Raw genomic sequence first — 20,095 nt, forward strand, 5'->3', positions numbered from 1 at the left:
AAGGATGTCAAAATCTATGAAAAATTTTAAAAATATTTAGAAGGGATAATGACTTGGGAGGGTAATTAGGTTTCTTGTTTGTCCGCATTAGGTCACTTAGGTTTTTTTTGTGCGTATTAGACCATTATGGTCGTAATTACCGTTTACATTTAACCTTTTTTACCGTTTGCTTCTTGTTTAGCTTAGTTGGCAGCTTACGTGTCCGGTGGCATGCCTATAACAACCCCATCGAGTCCACCTCAAACAATGTCCTATTTTTCTTATGCCCTAAATTGAAGAGTTGAAGAAGAACAGAAGAAGATGTCGCAAGCCTCCATCGCCTCCACCTCAAACAACCGAATCATGTGCTACTGTGGGCTCCCGAGTCGGATTCGAGTCTCCACGACACCACAGAATCCGGGGAAAAGGTTCAGAACATGCCCTAATTCGTTGGTAATGGCCAATTTTGAAGATTGAAGCTTTTCTCTCTTTAAATCTCTGTTATAAGTGTGTAAGTTATGGCATTTATGCTAAAGTTTTGTTCTTTTTCATTTTTTTTATAGAGAGCAGGGAGAAAGTGTGGATTTTGGGAATGGGTTGTTGAAGATCCGTACACAGAGGAGCTTTTGGGTCTTAGTCATGAGCTGAATGAAATGAAGAAGATGATGAAATGGCATAAAGTAGCTTTGATTGTCTTGTTTCTATTGTACTTTGTTAAATTATATTGAATGGAATTATGATGCAGTTGACATCTTTTGAATATAAAGGGTACCCATTATTTTGTTATTCTGATTGTAAGGGTACCTATAATGTAATGAAATCATATGTCTGAATGCAAATGAAGCTTTTGGTAATGAAAATTTTAATTGTAATGTATTGAAATCTAAATGCTATTATAGTGAACAACCAATCTCAGTGTAATGCAAAAGCAGTAATTATAATGAACAACCAAGAATCAGTTAAAAGTTTTAAAGGAGAAAATATATTAAAGGAAGAAGCAGTAATTGAAGGCAAAGTACATCTGTAAAGCGCATGATTCAACAATCAAGAATCAATTTAAAGATTTAAAGCAAAAAATATATTAAAGGGTAATATTGTCATAGCTACAAACACCCTTAAAAAGGTGTCCCATTAAGCATCAAAATAGCATCAAAAGCTGGATAGTTTTGTCCCTTAGTCTAGTACAACATTACATTTAATATCAAAAGATTCGACCAACACATGCTTACCTAACATTTACACCCCACATGCATACATAACAAAAAAAAGAGTTCAACATCAAACCTACAATCAACCAAAATCTACAGGTTTGTTTGAACTACAACCACTACCATCCTTGGGCACCACTTTTTTCCTCAGGCATTGTTTGATGATTCTTTCTGAAGCTTTCCTCTTTCTCAATTGAACTTCACTTTGAACTGGTCTTGCAGAAGTGGATCTTGGAGTTACAGGAGTGGATCTTGGTCTTGGAGTTGCAGAAGTGGATCTTGGTCTTGGAGTTGCCGGAGTGGATCTTGGAGCTGCAGAAGTGGATCCTGGTGTTGGACTTGGAGCTGCAGAAGTGGATCCTGGTGTTGCACTTGGAGCTGGAGTGGAAGATCCAGGAACCGGATCACCTGTTGTTGGAATTCTTTTTGTTGGGCACCCATTTTTTTTTATGCCCACTAACATAGCATATTGAACACCTTTGCACCTGCTTTACTCTTGATACTGTGTGTCTGCTTGATATCTCCCTTTCTGCTGCACTTTTCCTCCTCTTAGTAGATGGCCTACCAGGTAGCCTTCTACTTTTTGGGGGTAAAGGTTTGGTGTACTCACTTTGTGTCCATAAAGAGCTATCATTCAAAGGATGAATAATGTATGCATAGCAGGTGAGATAAGTTGCCTTACTGTAACAGTTAGCTACATAATCCTCTGAGTTTAAGTTCATGGATGAAATTGCAGCCACTCGATGTACACAGGGTATTCCAGTCAACTGCCATCTCCTGCATCCACAAGTCCTTCTGATCAGGTCAACTGCATACCTGTCATTACATAATACCACCTCAAATTGTTGATACCCACAAGGGTACACAGCCCAGAATCTGTACATAAACATAAAACAGGTAAGAACACATAAACACATGTATAAATATTAACAAGTAAATACAAACATTCTTACCTTTGTTTCTCCTTCAAATCTCCTATTTTCTTCCTAATGCTTGGGCATATAGTTAAATCCCAAGCCTCTCCTTTACTCCTATGATGGTATAACCTCTGCATCACATAAACCCTTATATCCTCCAACATTGCTATTATTGGTTTATGTCTAGCCTGAACTATTTCAGCATTAAAACTCTCTGAAATTCCATTTTCCACAGCATCACAAAATACTCCTTCTACTTGAAAAGCCCTGCAATAACATTTAGGGTCCCTCTCCATGAGATAATCAAATGCCCCCTGTCTAATTCTTGATCTCTTGCATAGCAGCTTCATGTCTCTGTTTTGTAGTAGCCTTCACAGCTCTCCAAAATGGATTGATAAAATGCTCACCTTTGAACCTTGTGTTAAAGTTGGTTAGTATGTGCCTAGCACATAATCTATGCTCAACATGAGGAACCCTTTCTTTGATAGCTTCAATTAAACCCTGTACAATTTACAATATTAATTAATAATTAAACTATAAAGTTAAGAGTAAACATGAGTGGTACCTTGTGTCCATCTGATATAAGAGTAAGCCCATTTCCACTGCCTCTGTCAATATCATCCATGAGTAGATCAAGAAACCATTTCCAAGTGTCTTTGTTCTCAACAGTCACAACAGCCCAAGCTAGTGGGAACATGCTGTTATTGGCATCCCTACCCACAGCAGCTAAGAGTTCACCCTTGCAAATTCCTTTGAGAAAGCACCCATCAATCCCAATGATTTGTCTACACCCTTCTACCCAACCATCTCTTACACCTTTAAAGCATACATACAACCGTTCGAAAATTAGACTTCCATCAAGGGTATGGTCAACATGCATACTCACAGTTGATCCTGGATTAGCTCTTTTGATTTCTATGCCATAGTCCCACAACCTACTATAATGCTCTTTTAGAGTGCCTTCTATCTCAGACAATGCAAACTTTTTTGCATTTCTACATTGTCCAATGCTAACTATGATGTTGTATGTGCTTGAGATTTGAGCTTTCATCTTCCTCAAACTAAGCCTGGGGTTTTCTAGAAGTACATTGAAATATTGTTTCCCTATCCACTTGTAATTCACTAAGCCTATTTTAAAAACTCTACCACAATTGTGACTTGATTTAAGTGACTTAATCTGAAAAGTCCTTTCCTCTTGCATCCAAGAATCCCACAACCGAAAAGGACATGAAGGTTCTTTGTCTTTGCAACACTTCACTAGAAGTCTGTTTTTATCATTCTTTTCATACCACAAATCATAACCATGCTTAACAGCATAGTTGGTAAGACATTGTTTAAGTTCAGTAGGATTGGTGAATTTCATACCTAACACAGGAGCCATTTCATCCTATTGTTGCTCAGAATTGTGCACAGGGTATACAAGTGGTAGTTGCTCAACATTAGAATCTTCTTCCTCTTCAACATTTGGACAAAGTTTGTTCAAAAACCTGTCTTTATTCTGAATAGTTGTTGTTGCCCTTTTCATTGAAAAATCCTCATCATCCACCTCGTGTTCCCAGCAGTCTTTATCTATTAACATTGAATCAACATCTTCATCTGCTTTGGAGTTGGTATCATCTTCAATTCCAGGCTCTTCCATTTCAATCCAGTCGAATAGGGGTTCATGCATATGGTCCACATACAGATTTACTTTCTTTTTCTCATGGAGACACTCATGAAATTCGTGGTAATCACATTCGTTATGCAATGCGGCCAATCCTTGACACAATGTTTGCCCATCTGGACAATAGTATACATCTTTACATATTCTTCTAGTAATCACGTTGGGGTGCGCAATGAATTCAGCATACCCCATCTCCCTGAAATCGGCGTACATTATCTCCTTTTTATCTGGATCAAAATAGATTAGTGGTTTCTTGATGAACATCCCATTGTACCAGACTTCAACGACCGGTGTATCAGTTTCAGCCATTTGATTGTGGATTGATCGAAGTAAGAACAATGGGTGGGGACGATTGAGTGAGAGTGAAGAGAAAGTGATTGGGATTCGTCTTGCCCTAATTTAAGGAGACCTAATATACATTAAATGCCACCTAATTATCCACGTAATGGCCTAATAACCACGTAACACCCGTATTCACTTTGTAACCGGTTAAACAAGAAGCAAACGGTAAAAAGGATTAAATGTAAACGGTAATTACGACCATAATGGTCTAATACGCACAAAAAAAAACCTAAGTGACCTAATGCGGACAAACAAGAAACCTAATTACCCTCCCAAGTCATTATCCCTATTTAGAAAAGTTGAATGAAAGTTATTAATAGTGTACGGTGTTGACGCATACACGTAAATAGACCGACTTAACATGGAACCCTCCAATCCGGATGGCAACATCAATCGTATCGGATTATCCAAACCAATTGGTATTACATCTATCCAAAGATGCATCTATTCAAAGACCAACCCCATTAGACATATCCCAATAAAATATACTTTAATAATACTAAATCAATATCCCGAAAATTCAGGAAAAGCTTTATTATACTATGTGTAACATCTTAAAACTATGATAAAAAAATTTCATTTTAAAATAAATAGTTTCAATCATCAAATTTTTCCAAAGCATTCACAATGAACAATATCAATATTATTAGACTAATAATAACCAAAAAGTACGGAAATCATGAGGGGAAGATTTTGTGTCATCGCGTGGGACCCTTCCCTTTCGAATCGGAAGTACCTAAGACCAATAACATAAACCGTAAGCACAAACTTTAGTGAGTTCCCTAAAAGTACCACATACGAACATACAATTGGGCCTAGCCCTCTGGTATATTTCAACCAAATAAAAAATTTTGGGGCCCATCCTAGGGTATAATTCAACCTAATAAACAAATACGGCCACCGCCCAGGGGCCTTGCCCTAGGTATATTTCAACCCGAACATGCCATAGTGGGCCTTGCCATGTGGTGCATTTCAACCTAATAATATGATAGTGGGCCCCGCCATGGGGTGTATTTCAACCCAATCGTACAATAGTGGGCCCTGTCCTGGCGAGTATTTCAACCCGATCACACAAACAAATATATATCACATAACAACTAGCATTTTATATAATTGAATAATGGCCCGACATTGGTGCCATCGACCCATGTATATAGTGAGGAGACTCACCTGATAGATATACAAAATAGCTATAACAACACACTGCTTCGAAAGCCAACTCTACCGGTCACCTTTACAATTAACAGTAACCAACAGTTATACTACAACCCAAAATACCCAAAATACCCCTAAGTCAAACTTAGTTAAATCTTGGTTAAAATCAAAAGTTAACTCAGCTAGTCGCCACGTTGTGGCCTCCTTGGCCATGTTGTTGTCGTAAACTGACAAATATGATGGGTCTTGACCAAATCACCACGAATTGGCGACCTCAAGTCCTCAACCACGTCGTAGTGATGCGTCCGGACAACTTAAACCATTAAGTGATTTTATTCAACTACCAAAACTCCAAGGCTCAAATCTAGTCCTTCCCATTGTTTTAATGGGTAAAGTTTCCAACTTTATCCCACAAAACCTTCCAAAAGCCAAAGTCCCAAACCCAACCACTAATGGTAACTTAGTGCATCATGATTCTCATTAAGCACCAAATCCTTAGAGTTTCACCTCTACATTTTCCAGAAAGCTTTCACACTCTAAAATCGCCTTAAAAATCGTGGATTTATGGACTTGCATGTCGAATGCATCCCTAATCCATTTTAGGTCAAAAATAGGGTTTAATGACTAAAATCCCATGCATGACATCAAAACTTGATTATAATTTAGATTCAAGATACTAAATGCTCAATCTGACTTGGAGATTCATAAAGTTGCAAACTTTATGAGATCTCATCACTTAAGTCCATCAAAATCATGGAAAAAGGGGATAACAACAAGAGATTTAGCAGCATGGAAAGAAAAGGTTGAGTCTTTGGCACTCACCAAGGTCCAAGAGATAATATTAGCCGAAGAAATGATGATTGCCAAGTAATCACCTCACGAAGAGCATCCATCTCCTTCAAAAATTACCAAAAAGCACCAAGTATGAGCTCACAACTTCAGTGGAGGCTAGGGTTAGGGTTTTTGAGGTTGGGAGGAAGATGGAGGCTGAAGCCCAAGCCTTAATGTTCCTTATATGAGGTCCAAAACCTAAAATTTGGGTTTTCACTTAAAACACCTGCCACGTTGTGTTGCCCCATGACCATATCGAGGCAGGTTGTTAAAATACCACAAATCCAAAGTGTTCCCCCACGTCGTAGTGACACTCCACCACAAAGTGGTCTCCTAATTAGAATGCAAAACATACAAAAATCAATTTATACATGGACTGGATGTTATAATTCTCCATTAATTGAACTAAACTTCATCCTTAAAGTCCGATGTTGCAAATAACTCTGGTTAATGTACACACATCTTTGTAACGCCCTATTTCGAATAGTTTCACATTACGGGGTAGTGATCAAGGAGTGGGTATTAGTAGACTTAGAATCCTTGAAGAATTGAGTGTGGGCTCATTTTCAGGTGGACGATGTAGTTTGGATGATCCAGAAATGCCACCAAGGCCAAAGGCATTCCACATGATCCTTGATGAAGCAGAAAACAACGCAAAGAATCAAGGATGAGGAATTCATGCCCGAAGATCGAGTTATGAAGTAGCCAAGGGGATAGAATCATATGATGTAGCCTATTAGAGGCATAGTCTAGGGTGAACTTGAACACCTATGTAATAGTTTCAAGAAAAAATAAAACCTTCGTTTTGTTATCTGGTGTGTTAAACTGTTATGTGATTTTCATGCATGGTGACTTGGATAAACTACGAGACAATACTTAGGACGAGTATGAGTAGGTGTGAATGGTAGTAGAGGCCTATACTACCGTAAGCATAGTACTCACACTTGGATCAAGGAAAGTCACAAGGTTACCAAGAAGATAGTAATTGATTTCATTTTATTCAAGTATGTCATTACCATTGTTTTGGTAATGACTAAGAAGATTGTTGTTATTCCGACCATAGTGGTCATATCAAATTGAGTCTGACTACGACGAGTATGTTACATGGTTCCAAGAACCAAGTTCGATGTAGCACCATACTTAAGCTGGAAGAATTAATCAAAGCGATTAGTAGGGATATCGCAACGGTTGCTTGTAACTAGAAATGCTACCCTTAAGATGAGATTAGAACATGAAGGAAAATAGTCTGTTCTGGAAGACTCTAAGAGACCTGAGTCTAAGGATTGCAACATATGATGATAGTTCATTAGAATATGACACATCATTCCATTGTAGTAATAAAAGAACTTATCTTAAGTTCGTATCCAGTGAGGATTGAGATTGTAACTTGAAGGTCATAATTTGGAGTCTAACGTAAGATAGGGAGCAAGTGCAAGATCGAGCACCGCCTGCAGTCAAGGGGTCCAATAGTTAGATACTCACTTGAAGAAACAAGGAAGTTAAGATTATCACCTAGGATGAAGAGATAACATATGGAATCATTATACTTCCTTGTTTCATTGATGATTCTGGGACGTAATCATCCTAAGGGGGAGATAATTGTAACGCCCTTAGATCTGGGTTAGTCAATTTAGACACAATAAGTATCAAAAATGAGTTTTTGATGGAAGATTATTTAGAAGGATTAATCCTAACCAAGTTGTAGTATACGTTACAAGGGTTCAGTACATATAAAGAACGTTGAAATCCGAGTTATAACGAAGAAGTTATAACCCGTCGAAGTTTTTCGGGAAAACCGGCATGGTACTGGGAGACGTAAATACTGAATTTACAATAGATGACTTTTTACCCTTATTAATCTAAACAAAAGTCGTAGAATATGTTAAACTGAGAGCATCCATAAAAAGAACGCTCAAATCTGACTTCATATGAGGAAATTATGAATTTTCTAACATTTGGCATAGTAATGCACGACCCGAAACTCGAATTTTAGTTCAAGCGGTTTTTGGGCTACACGACCTAAATGAGAGTTGAAGATATCATTAATAGGAACTCAACGGTAATATTACAGATGAAAACGGAGTCCGTATGTAGAAGTTATGAATTTTACGCGGACATTTAACAGTATAATCTCATGCTACTAATTTAAGATCGGTCAAGAATTAGCCGATAGAGTCTAAATGAAAGTTTTAGATCTTGTTTTTACCTACACATGGATATAAAGAATGTCGATAGTAAAGCTCGTATGTTAAAGATATGGACGAAACTTGGTCCCTACAGTTTGAGTATGATAAATTCGATACAGTTTTGTAAATCTGAGATAGAATGAGAATTAGCTGACGACGTTTAAATGAAAGTTGTAGTACTCATAAATAGCAACGCGTGGATATAAAGAACGTCAAAAATGGAGTTCTTATGAACGAGTTACAAATTATAATAGAATATTTATGTATTAAAATAAAGTGTAAATCATATATACGTTACGTATAATACGTACACACACACACACACACATATATATATATATACAAATGTATATATCATTAGAAAGGTATCGACGATGCGGTTATTATAAAACTAGTGTTGAGTACTTTCGACATTAGTTTAGTACAAATATCGTTAAATCTATTTAAAATTGTATTATGAATGAGTGTTTAGTCGTTTATATAACTATAAGGTCATTAAGTAATTATGGAGGGTTGTTTTTGTAAATTCAATTACTATAAATAATTGGCTTGGGCTCTCATATTTCTTGCATCATTCTCTTGATTCAATAGTCTTTCTCTTCCTATCCCCCGAGCATTTTGATTACTCATTATTTGACTTCTCTTTCTGTAGTTTTAGTATGGTAAGGTGAGCGCTGAAGCGCTGCACGAATCTTTCTTAGAAAGATTCAGCGACGAAATGGTTCCCCTTCAGAGCCCGACTCCTAGCTAAAACCCCCTTGTAAGTAAGTTATGCTTACCCTATTTTAATATAGCTTATATTTAAAATTAGTATTGTTATTACGAACTTATAATAAATATTTGTGCTATTATTATATAAGTGTCGTTATTATATCTTTTTAACTACTCGCGGTATGGAGAATTTGGTTTAAAGGGCCGCATAGGGTTGTTAGATTTCAGAAGTGCTATATGCAAAAATGGTCATGCCCTCCAGTGTTTTATGTCTGGCCCCTCTCTGTACATAGTGGTTGGAAAGTATTGTTTAAACATATAATAATAATAATAATAATAATAATAATAATAATAATAATAATAATAAGACTACTAATTAGTCACGGTAAATATTAGACTAAAATCTAGTGGTACTAATACTAGGTTTCGTCGAAGGAAATTATTTTAAAGTAAACGAAGCGTTGTCCGAGTACCGAGTCACCATCTTATCAAGTGAGTGCATGGTTCCTTTCATCTTACACATAAATATGAAGTATTTTATATAAACTACGTGCTTTGTGTGCATATTATCTGTATAATTGCTATCTATGCTGGATGAACGATTTTATACAAGTTTTATATGATTTAAACTGTATATGTATTTATATCTACATAATAAGGTGGGTAAAACATGGGTATGTGAAATATGAGTTGGATGATCAGTTGAGAGGTGGGCGATGTGAGAAACCTTGTTCCCAAATGCTGGCCCCGTCATCTAGCAGAGTATGGATGACAACCACAAACTATTCTAGACAGTCCAGTGGAACACTAGCAGGCTCGCAACCTGTAGGTGTTGTGAAGGATGTGTTTACCCGGTGTACTCTAAACCTTGGCGCTCATGCAAACTTGATGCCTAAACCCTGGTGACTATGCATACTTAGTGCCTAAACCTTACCGATCATGCATACTTGATGCCTAAACCCTGGTGACCATGCAGACTTGGTGCCTAAACCCAGGCGACTATGCAGACTTAGTGCCTGTTGTTTAAACCATGGTAAAGATGGACTTCGTGCTGATTCCTTAGGATGATCCTTAGGAATAAATGAACGAGGAATAGCTAATTCTTAGGGTAGATCCTTAAGAGTAAAGAAGATAATGGGGATGAGTAATTGGGTTGACTGTTTGATGATTAAAAGTAATAATTATATTATTGTGGGTTAAAAACCATGTGTACTCACCAGGGTTCCCAACCTGACCCACTTAGTTTATTTATATCACAGGTGTTGATATGAAGTCACCTTACACTGAGAGATTAAGGATATGTAAATCATTAGTGATAATGAATGTAAGTTTTGTTTATGCTTACGTTTCTGTATTGACGATGACATCCCAAATGTTTTAAAATGAATAAAAATACTTTTCTTCGGAAATGCTTTGATAATGTATTTATCATGTTTTACTGGGAACAAATTCCACAACATTTTTATTAAAATAGGTACTCTAATTTTTATAAAACATAAATAAAATCGGTCTTTTCTGGCCGTGAAAATGGGGATGTCACAGTATGTGTATGTTTATGTGTGTGTATGTATGTATGCATGTATGTATGTATGTATGTATGTATGTAGGTATATATGTATGTGTGTATGTGTGTATATGTATTTGTATATTTGTATTTCAATGTGTATGTGTATGTATATGTTTATGTGTGGATGTGTATGTGTTTATGTGTATATGTTGATGTATGTATGTGTGTATGTGTACATATTTAGAAGAAACAAAGTAGCTTGTTAGTGAAAGTGTAAGCATTACAAAGTTAAACAATGAAACGAGTAATGGACCCTGACGGTGACACACATATATGAACGAGACTAATTGCTACAAGTTGGTGAAAGTATAGATAATAAAGTATAATATATGTGTGAAAAAACAAAGCGGAAAAGAACGACGTTTGGTGCTTGAAAATACAAAAATAAGAAAAATTCATAGCTAATCCGTAGGTAATTACCTATGGATTGGTGACGTAAATCTGACGGAAAGCATTTTCCGTAGCTATTCCGTAGGTAAGGGTACGCTGGGCGTACTAGGCGTGACCTAATACACTAGGCCTACTAATGTATGGAGAAAACCATAATATTTTGGGTTTAGGGACTATATACACACCCTTATGGATAATTTCCTCTGATTATCCTCAGCCTCCATAGCCTACATTCGTCCTCCCCAAACCCTAGCTCTTCTTTGTGGGTGTAAGCTTGATTGGTGTGTGTTTTGGAGTGTTTCAAGAGAAGAACATTGCATCCAAGTGTTAGAGAAGAGGATCAAGTTCATAGATCTGAAGTTAGTTTATGCTCAAGAAGCTCCTAAAGGTATAAAGTTCTATACTTTATGCATATACTCTTCTATCTAATCATGTTACTTTATTATAAGCATCTCTTGTCCCAAAATCCATAAAGTGGTGTATTTTGTGTTATGGATGTAAAGAGATATCCTTCCAGGCTCTTAAAGGGACTTTGAGTGATAAAAATCAGGTCCCATTAGCTGTAAGTGTCCCATGCAAGATAAATAAGGTCTTAATGGATTAAGACCAAGCATTTCGAACTTTATGGACGTCCAAAGTGATAAAGGTCATGACTTTATGTACCCTGGGCATGTTAGGCCTCTGGATCTGAGACTAGGACTTAAGTGCATAAGTCATTAAGCACTTAATAAGGTTTTGTCAAGAGATGGAATACGCCCAACGTAAATTCGGTACGCCCAACGTAATGGTTCAACTACCCGGATGATGGTCAAACTCTAGTCGAGTATGCCCTGTGTACAACCTCTGTTGGGCCATTAACATTTGGCCTTCAGGTTTTGGGTTGTTTTATGGACGAAAGGGGTTTGGGCCTTTGGTGGGCTTCATAAATAAGATGTTATGGGTCATTTAGTGGTAGTGGATCATGGGTTTAGGCCCAATAAGCAGATTAGGCCCAATTTATTAAATTGGGCCAATAGTGGGCTTAAGTGTTGGGCCTTCAAGATAAGGACTTGGTGTGGGACTTTGACCCATTAAAAAGAATGGTTTAATGAATTCTAAATACACTTGGTCAAGGAGGGGGTAATGGTGGGTATTAACCTAGTATTTATTTTTATGTGATAGTTCGGGATTCCTGGTGAGATCGTAGTAAGAGACTTGCAGTATTTCAACACTATTTGCGAGGTGAGTTAGCCTCACTGTAACACCCTATTTTGGATTATTTTGTGATTTAAGGCCCGTGGGCCTTAATCCGAGTATGAGAAGGTTTTGAGGCGTTGAAATAGAAAGGTTATTCTCTTTTTGGAATGTGGGTGAGGTAGGTTGTGTGATAAAAGAGTCGGTTTGTGCTTTAGAGCCCGAATGTATTGTTAAAGCGTTGGTTCGGGATTTTCATGAATTTCGGATCTGAGTTCGAGTGGGATTCAGGAGGAATAAAGTTGATAAAAATGTAGGGTTTCTCGTTAGCTTTCCGTGGATATAAGGATTGTTGGAAACGGACTTATAACGAAGAAGTTATGGCCTTCAGAAGTTTTATGGTTTCAGGCTTAGCCAAGTACGCTGGGCGTAATTTAAGAGTACGCTAGGCGTACTAACCAGGGAGGGTCACGAATGTTCTTCAGAGTACGTTGGGCGTACCATATGAACGCTGGGCGTACGCCAAACAGACCTGACCGCTATTTTAGGGTCTTGGACGCTATTTAAGGTCCTTAACTCATAACCTAACCCTAATACCTTCAGCCTCCGTCCCTCTAAACCCTATAAATCGACCCTAAGCCTCCATTTGAGTGATTCTTGAGCATTTTGGTGATTTAGTGAGCTTTTGGTGCTTATTATGGAAGAAGGAGTTTCTTGAGGAAGCATTGCTTGGCTTGGAGCTTGTGGATCCAAGCTCTAATCATGTTGATCTAGCTCCAGAAAGCATAAAGTTTGAATCTTGGTGGTTTTCTCATTTGGATCTAGTGGGGTGATGACTTGTTGTGTTTGGCTTTTGAAGAAGAAGGAGCTTTGAAAGAGAATGGCTTGAGCACCTAGCTTTTGGATCTGTGTTCTTCTCTTGTTGGTGCATCCTCCAAAGGTATCAAGTTTTGAACTTGCTTATTATTGTGCTAGTTTTTGTTTGTGGTCCATTTTAGGGTTTTTGGTCCCAAATCTTGAAGATTTATGAGTGGTTAAGCTCCACAACCTAATACATGTCCCTTTAAGTGTTTTTAGTGGAAAGGATTCATAAAAACGAGTCTTTGGATGTTAGAATCAAACCATGCATGAGATATGAGAATTTTTTAGTAGTAATGAGTGAGAGTTTTTGTGTTTGAGACTTGATCAACCATGCAAAGGCTTAAAGTCACGACCTTTATTGAGTATGAGCCCTTATGGAATCCAGATCTAAGAGTATAGCTATGGTCTTAACTGATTAAGACCAAAAGAGTTGAAAAAGTAAATATGGGCGTACGCTGAGCGTAAATCTAGTACGCCCCGCGTACTAGGTTGGTGTCCCCGATCAGGATTCGTGTGCGATGGATTACGTTGAGCGTACCAAGGGAGGTATGCCCCGCGTAACCTCACTGTGGACTTTTTGGGCTAAGTCTTATATTGGGCCTTAAGTGTTGGGCCTGGAGTTTGGGCTTGTTGTGCTTGAGATTTGGACCAGAGGAATATGTATATGTGCCTTGGGCCCTTGAGTTGGGCTTGCCTCTTGGACTTAAGAGTTGGGCCTCGGTAGAGTCCATTTATTATTGGGCCTTGATGGGCCCAATGGGTTTTGGGGTTATTTATGGACTAGTTAGTGGACTACCTATAGACCTAGAGAATGAGGGTCGGGACTTAGATCCTAATTTGAGATCATGGTAGATATGGCTCTGAGGTAGAGGCTGGTGTGCAACGGCGACATTGTAGGAGCCGTTCATCATTCAAGGTGAGTCTTCTCACTATACATTCCCTAGAGTGGTATTTATGTGGACCGGAGGGTCTTATGTGCTATGTATGAGATTATGTGAATTTATGTGCTATGTGATATTTGTATGTTATATGATGGTATAGACCGGGCTGGAGGGTCCAACGATTCAAACCGAACCAGAGGGTCCAACGATTCTGACCGGGCCAGAGGGCCCAACGAGCTATAACCGGGCCAGAGGGTCCGACGAGCTACGGGACTGGAGGGTCCCGCAGAGACACATCGACCGGAAGGTCGTACTGTAGCCTCGAGTGGCGTATGTATTGTATGCGGTATTTTGGGGAACTCACTAAGCTTCGTGCTTACAGTGTTATGTGTTATGTGTTTCAGGTTTTTCTCAAGATCACGGGAAGGCACCAGCTTGATTGTACACACCAGTGAAAGAGTTATGTTTTCGAGGATCCTGGATTTGTAATCAAACAAACATGGAGTTGCGTTTGTAAATTAAATAAATGTGTTTTTTTTTTATAAATGTGCCATGAGAATTATATGATTTTAAATGAAAATTTTGTTTTGAAAATTTACGTTGTTACACTCACTATATCAACAGGGTCTAAGGCACCAAGTTCGGCCCTTTATGGATTGTATTCAGATTATTATTATGATATACCTACTGATTTACATCCTGGTAGTTAGGATTCTATTTTAGTGACATGTTAGGTCGATATCCTAGTGATAGGATCATTGTTATGCTTGTGATCTGTTATATCGGTTTGACTGTTATATGCATGCTATTGTTTGTATGTTATCCATGTGCACATGATTGTTTGTTTGGAGGTTGGGTTGAGGTGGTCTCGCTTCGTGCTGTAGGCCAACATACCCTGGGCGGTTCAGATAGGCTGTAGGCCCTGATGAGGCGGTCCAGTCATGCCGAAGGCCCGACGAGCGGTCCAGATAGACTGTAGACCCTGGGGAGGCGGTCCAGTCATGCTGAAGGCTCGGAAGCGGTCCAAATAGGCTGTAGGCCCTGAGGAGGCGGTCCAATCATGCTGAAGGTTCATTATACATGTTGTTTGTTATTATTTTGTTGTGTGATATATGTTGGTATTTTGTGAGTAACTCACTAAGCCTTCGAGCTTACATTTATTGATTTTTGTTTCAGGTAATTCAGGTGACCATGGCATGGCGAATGCGTGACGCACACATCCTAACATTTTATGATTTTAGATTTCTGGGAACTCTGATATGAAATCATTTAGAAATAATTTGTGAACTATGTTGATGTTTGAACAATTTTTGATTACTCGGATTGGTTTTGAAAAGTTTAAAAATTTAGTAAAATTTTGTGTTGTTACAAAATGCAATACGCAAGTGTTATAAAATTCCGATGTCGTTCATAGGTTCGAGTGCAAGTGTGATTATTTCTCTGTTTTTTTTTTCTACATCTCGATGCCCTCTATTAATTTTTGTCTCATTTTCTCTCTTAAAAATAGATGATTGTTTTGATGGAAAAAAATTTGGTTTATTCCCTTTTAATTTGTATTTACCAAACAAGAAAAAATATATCAATTCTTTTTCACTTTTATTTCATGTAACAATATTTTATTTCGTGCAACAATAGTATTTACCAAATACAATAGTTTTTATTTATGTAACAACAAAATAAGAGAAAGTAAACAATAAACGAAAATGAATCAGTTCTATTTCCCTCTGATAGAAAGGATTAGAGTAGGAGATTAGTACCTTATATTAAACAATCACTTTTGATTTAAACATTAAGCGAGAGTGAATCTCATCGTTTAAATCTACAAATTTCGATATTGATGTTCTATGCAGCCCAAAAATAAAAGTTTGTTTCTACAAATTTTACTATTGATGTTCTATATGTGCAGTCCAAAAATAAAAGATAGATCATTTCATTTTGTGACTCCTTTTGTGCGTTAAGTTTCCAAAATAAACTTAAAGTCAAACCGTTTATGACATATGGAATAAGTCAATCATTTGTTTGAAGACGCTCATATTAAATTTAGATTTACACATATGTAAGGAATAATAACTTGTTTATTTTTATTTAACTTTGTATGCATCTGATAGTTTTACCATGCAATCGTTTAATTACAATGCATAGAGCCATAGACGTTTGGTACGTAATTAATTTATAACGATGTACAATGCTTGCACCCTTATTAAGCTTTGTATTCAGCCCACAGTTGATCAACCGTCTTCCCTAGCAAGTCAACGAAATAACCATCGTTATAGCCATTCCTCATCTTCTTATTAAGTTCAGCCACGAACCCATCTCTAAGACCATTACAATAGTCTAGAAATCGAGCTGTCACATCGTACCCTTGGTCCCATCTGTCACCTTGTCCGGGCTGAACCCAGTGGCTAGGTGCATACCCGGCCTTCAGCCTTACGTAATCCGCAATCCCCTCTATCAATCCTCCTGGAGCTTCACCATTGCCATTCCATTGCCATACGTGTGTCATCTCGTGATAAAGTACTCCGGTAATCTCAGTCTTGACGTCACCGGAATACCCCTGGATGTAATTTGCGCTAACATGGATCTCATCGTTGGATGTGTATGCAACACCATCCATGTCGTCAATGAACACGCTTACACGAGCGATATTCTTTCTGTCAGCGTCTGTGTTTTGGTTGAACGTGGTCCATATGAAACTTGTGGCGGAGCGAAGAGTTTGAATGGTGTACTCCGCCCCTATGTCGTTATTGAACTTAACACCGCCGGAGGTGGCTGCTGCTGAGTTGGTGAGGGTATAGTCGACGGCTGTGGTATGTTGCATGGCTGCTAAGATTACAAGGGATGAGAGAAAGAAGGAGATATTGTTAGCCATTTTGTAGATATGGTTGGGTTGTTTACGGGGTTGGGGTTATATAGGTAATAGAGGTGGCAGGTGGTGAACCATGAGGCTTATGGTGGGACAGTGACCGAGTCTACACGGCGCAGCCTACAATAAAAATTTAATTGTGACCGACTTGGACCTATTCGTCTCCTCAATGTCTTTTTAATTATTTCTTTGATTTGTGTTGAATATTGAGGAACAAATGGGCGTTGACGGGTTCTCATCTTAATTATTATTTATTTGTAGTTACAAAATATGTTTTGATAATATGAAGGTAGATGTGTATTGATAGAATTATATTCCTTCTTGTTATCATATCATACAATGTATACAATCTTTGCCTTATCCTTAAAAAAAAAAAAACTAATTTACTCATAAATTAATAATAAAGATTTTCTAAGATATGCCTAAGGGCACATATAATAAATTTTAATATGTCTATTATTATTGCAATCAAGATTTCATATTAATTAACTTCTTAGTTCGTTTTTTTTTTTTTTTTTTTTCAAATTTTCATTTTTATCATTTCCGTATAGTTTTCCCACTAAATCGTATGAGTAGCACAGATCCATGTTAAATTTCCCTCCATTTCATGATTTATATATTAATATTTTTGGATTGCTTTTTTTTTTTTTTTTGGTGATGATACCGTCACTTTTATCAAATAACAGGAGGATTTACAAAGCATTTGGCAAGCATTACATATGAAATAACCTATTTTTTTGGACCTGAATGAGGTTCCTGTTGAAGAAACTTCGATAGATGCTCATAATGAAAAAACTGTTATCGAAGAAGTACAGAGTCAAAAAAACAACACAAGTTTTTATGAACCGTTCGTTGGTTAATGTTTTCTAAGTGAAGAAGAAGCTCTTGTTTTTTTATCAAAATTATGCGAGAAATAATGGGTTTTCGATTCGAAAAGGAAGATTCGTGAACACTAAAACGAGAGAAAAGAAAAGACGTGACTTTTTTTGTCACCCTGAAGGAAAGCTGAAGTTTAAAAAAGATTTCACAAAAAAAAAAAAAAAAAACCAAGGTTATACAAGATGTGAATGCAAGGCCCACATGCTTATAACATTGAGAAGAATTAATGAAATTTTCTGTGAAGAGTGGCAAGTCACCAAGTTTGTTTCAGAGCATAATCATATTGTGTTGTCTACTCAAGAGGTTCGATTTTTACCATCTTACCGTAATATTACATTAGAAAATGAAAAACGTATACTTTTATTAAAAGAAGGGGATTTGTCTGTTACACAAATTATGAGGGTGATGGAGCTTGAAATGAATGTGAAACATGGAGAACTTTATTTTCTTAAGGGGGTGTTTGGCTTAACTTTTTAAAACCCGTCCTTTTTGGAAAAGTTACAAAAAATCAGGATTTCCTGACTTTTCCAAAAAGTCTCTTTTCCTTGTATAAAATCTCCAAAAGCAGCTTTTAAAACTGATTTGCCAAATATCTTTTTGCTTTTTTTCTTTCCAAAAAGAACTTTTGTGATGTAAAAAGCTAAAACAAACACCCCCTAAGAAGGATGTCTATAACATTTTTACCAAAAATCATAAACTACACTCACAGATGATGCAAGAGAGTTTTTGGAGTATTGTAAAAGTGCTAAAAGTGAAAATCTTAATTTTCAATATGCATTTACACTAGATAGTGAAAATAGGTTAGAACATATTTTTTGGTGTGATGCTCATTGTTTTGAATTGTACCAAAAATACGGAGATGTTGTGGTATTTGAAAAAGTCACCGAAAAACGATATTGACCGATCAAGATCCTTGGATGAAACAAGCAATTGAAACGGAGATGCCTTATAATAAACATGCATTTTGCATATGACATATCACCACTAAGTTTAGTAGTTGGTTTACTTCGGTCTTAAAAGCTGAGTACTCAAGTTGGTGCACCGAATTTTACAACGTATATAAGTTAGACTCGGTTGAAGAATTTGAGCAACAATGGCCATTAGTCATTGCAAAATACAATCTCGAAAAGAATAAACATGTGATAGCATTGCACTAGATTAAAACATTTTGGGTTCCAAGTTATCTTCCTGACTTTTTCTTTGGTGGCATGACGACCACGGGAAGATCGGAGAGCATAAATTCGTTTATAAAAAACTTTATATCTTCTCATACATGTCTAAGGGAGTTTATTAGACAAGTGGGTACTGGTATTTAGTTTACTACATTTTTTTTAGTTTAAACTTTTTTTATTAATCTTTTTACTCATAATTGTATAGGTTGATCTTGCTATTGAAGATGTTGAGCATACACAAATGCATGATGGTATGTTGGCAAAATATCAAGAGTCGCATTTTACATCATTATCACCGTTAGAAAAACAAGGTTACCAAGTTTTGACTCCTTTTGCATTCAAAAAGTTTCAAGAATAATTTGTTCAAACAATTCAATGTTCGGGTCGGAAAGAAAATGACACAAGCTTTATTGTCAAACATTACAAAGCGGCTCGATGTCATCAGGTTGTTTGGGATGGTAAGATGACTAAATGCACTTGCAAAAACTTTGAATTTGTTGGGATACTTTGTCGTCATATCTTAAGCATTTTTCTTCATAAGGACTGCTTTGAAATTCCTTCTAGTTATTGGCTATCACGGTGGAATGGTGAAGAAGCTCAATTTACAGAAATCTCTCTATTACAGCAAGAAGGAAATTTTGATGTTTCATCATCTTGTGGAAACAATAGTCATCTCGTAACTAATGCAATTGAGTTGGTTCAATGCCCTATCATCTCAAAAACAGAAGGACGACCAAAGCAAAAACGAATGAGAAGTGGAAAGGAATTAGCGAGACAAGTAAAGCGTTGTAGACTTTGCAAATCTTCTAGTCACAACTTCAACACATGTCCAGAGCGTGAGGATAATAATTCTCAACAAGTGGAAAAAACAAAGAAACTTGATATGCAAAGACCCCATCTTCCATTTTAAATGTTAAACAGTGAAATTACTATTAAACTTTATTTTTCGTTCTCATTATTAGTTTCAATTCTCATATTTATGTTAAATAAATAAAAATGCTTCTCAAATGCTTAGTAAATGTTCATGGGCGTTATGATAAAAATTGATGAATTGATATGATGTAAAAAAAAGAAATCAGAAAAGCAATATATAAATCATGGAATGGAGGAAATTTTTAGAGGGTACTAAAAATCTAGAATATAGTATCATTTCCTACGTATTAGTAGGGAAGATTAAAAGAAAATAATAAAATTATAAAGTTGGAAAAAATAATATAGGAAACTAATGAATGTCAAATCGTGGTTTAAACAATAATATTTAGATATGTCTAATATTTGATATAATTAAAATTTCTTATATATGTCCTTAAAGCATAT

At 36.9% G+C, this 20,095-nt stretch overlaps 3 protein-coding genes across 3 annotated transcripts; 1 reads left to right on the forward strand and 2 right to left on the reverse strand.

Annotated features, from left to right (window-relative positions):
- Positions 1-2,422: 2,422 nt before the first annotated feature.
- LOC145016995 (uncharacterized) lies at positions 2,423-3,485 on the reverse strand. The gene is made up of 2 exons (XM_078975117.1): positions 2,670-3,485; positions 2,423-2,605 (listed from the first exon to the last, which is right to left on the reverse strand). Exons 1-2 carry the CDS (start codon positions 3,483-3,485, stop codon positions 2,423-2,425), a joined length of 999 nt encoding a protein of 332 aa, XP_078831243.1.
- A 12,436-nt stretch (positions 3,486-15,921) lies between these two features.
- LOC145013938 (uncharacterized) lies at positions 15,922-16,751 on the reverse strand. The gene has a single exon (XM_078972296.1). The coding sequence runs from the start codon at positions 16,731-16,733 to the stop codon at positions 16,065-16,067; it is 669 nt and encodes a 222-aa protein (XP_078828422.1). The 5' UTR covers positions 16,734-16,751; the 3' UTR covers positions 15,922-16,064.
- A 2,490-nt stretch (positions 16,752-19,241) lies between these two features.
- Positions 19,242-19,688, forward strand: LOC145016997 (protein FAR1-RELATED SEQUENCE 3-like). The gene has a single exon (XM_078975118.1). The coding sequence runs from the start codon at positions 19,242-19,244 to the stop codon at positions 19,686-19,688; it is 447 nt and encodes a 148-aa protein (XP_078831244.1).
- The last annotated feature ends 407 nt before the right edge of the window (positions 19,689-20,095 follow it).

Source organism: Lactuca saligna, chromosome 9 (genome assembly GCF_052625555.1).
Source record: "Lactuca saligna cultivar CGN05327 chromosome 9, ASM5262555v1, whole genome shotgun sequence".
NCBI classification, from domain to species: domain Eukaryota; kingdom Viridiplantae; phylum Streptophyta; class Magnoliopsida; order Asterales; family Asteraceae; genus Lactuca; species Lactuca saligna.

What these genes read in the sequence shown, in the direction of transcription:
- LOC145016997 (XM_078975118.1), top strand. Translation starts at nt 19,242, where the DNA reads ATGACTAAATGCACTTGCAAAAACTTTGAATTTGTTGGGATACTTTGT.
- LOC145016995 (XM_078975117.1), bottom strand. Translation starts at nt 3,485, where the DNA reads ATGGCTCCTGTGTTAGGTATGAAATTCACCAATCCTACTGAACTTAAA. An exon ending in TTATATCAGATGGACACAAG is followed by an intron (nt 2,606 to 2,669) that starts GTACCACTCATG and finishes TAAATTGTACAG; the next exon opens with GGTTTAATTGAAGCTATCAA.
- LOC145013938 (XM_078972296.1), bottom strand. Translation starts at nt 16,733, where the DNA reads ATGGCTAACAATATCTCCTTCTTTCTCTCATCCCTTGTAATCTTAGCA.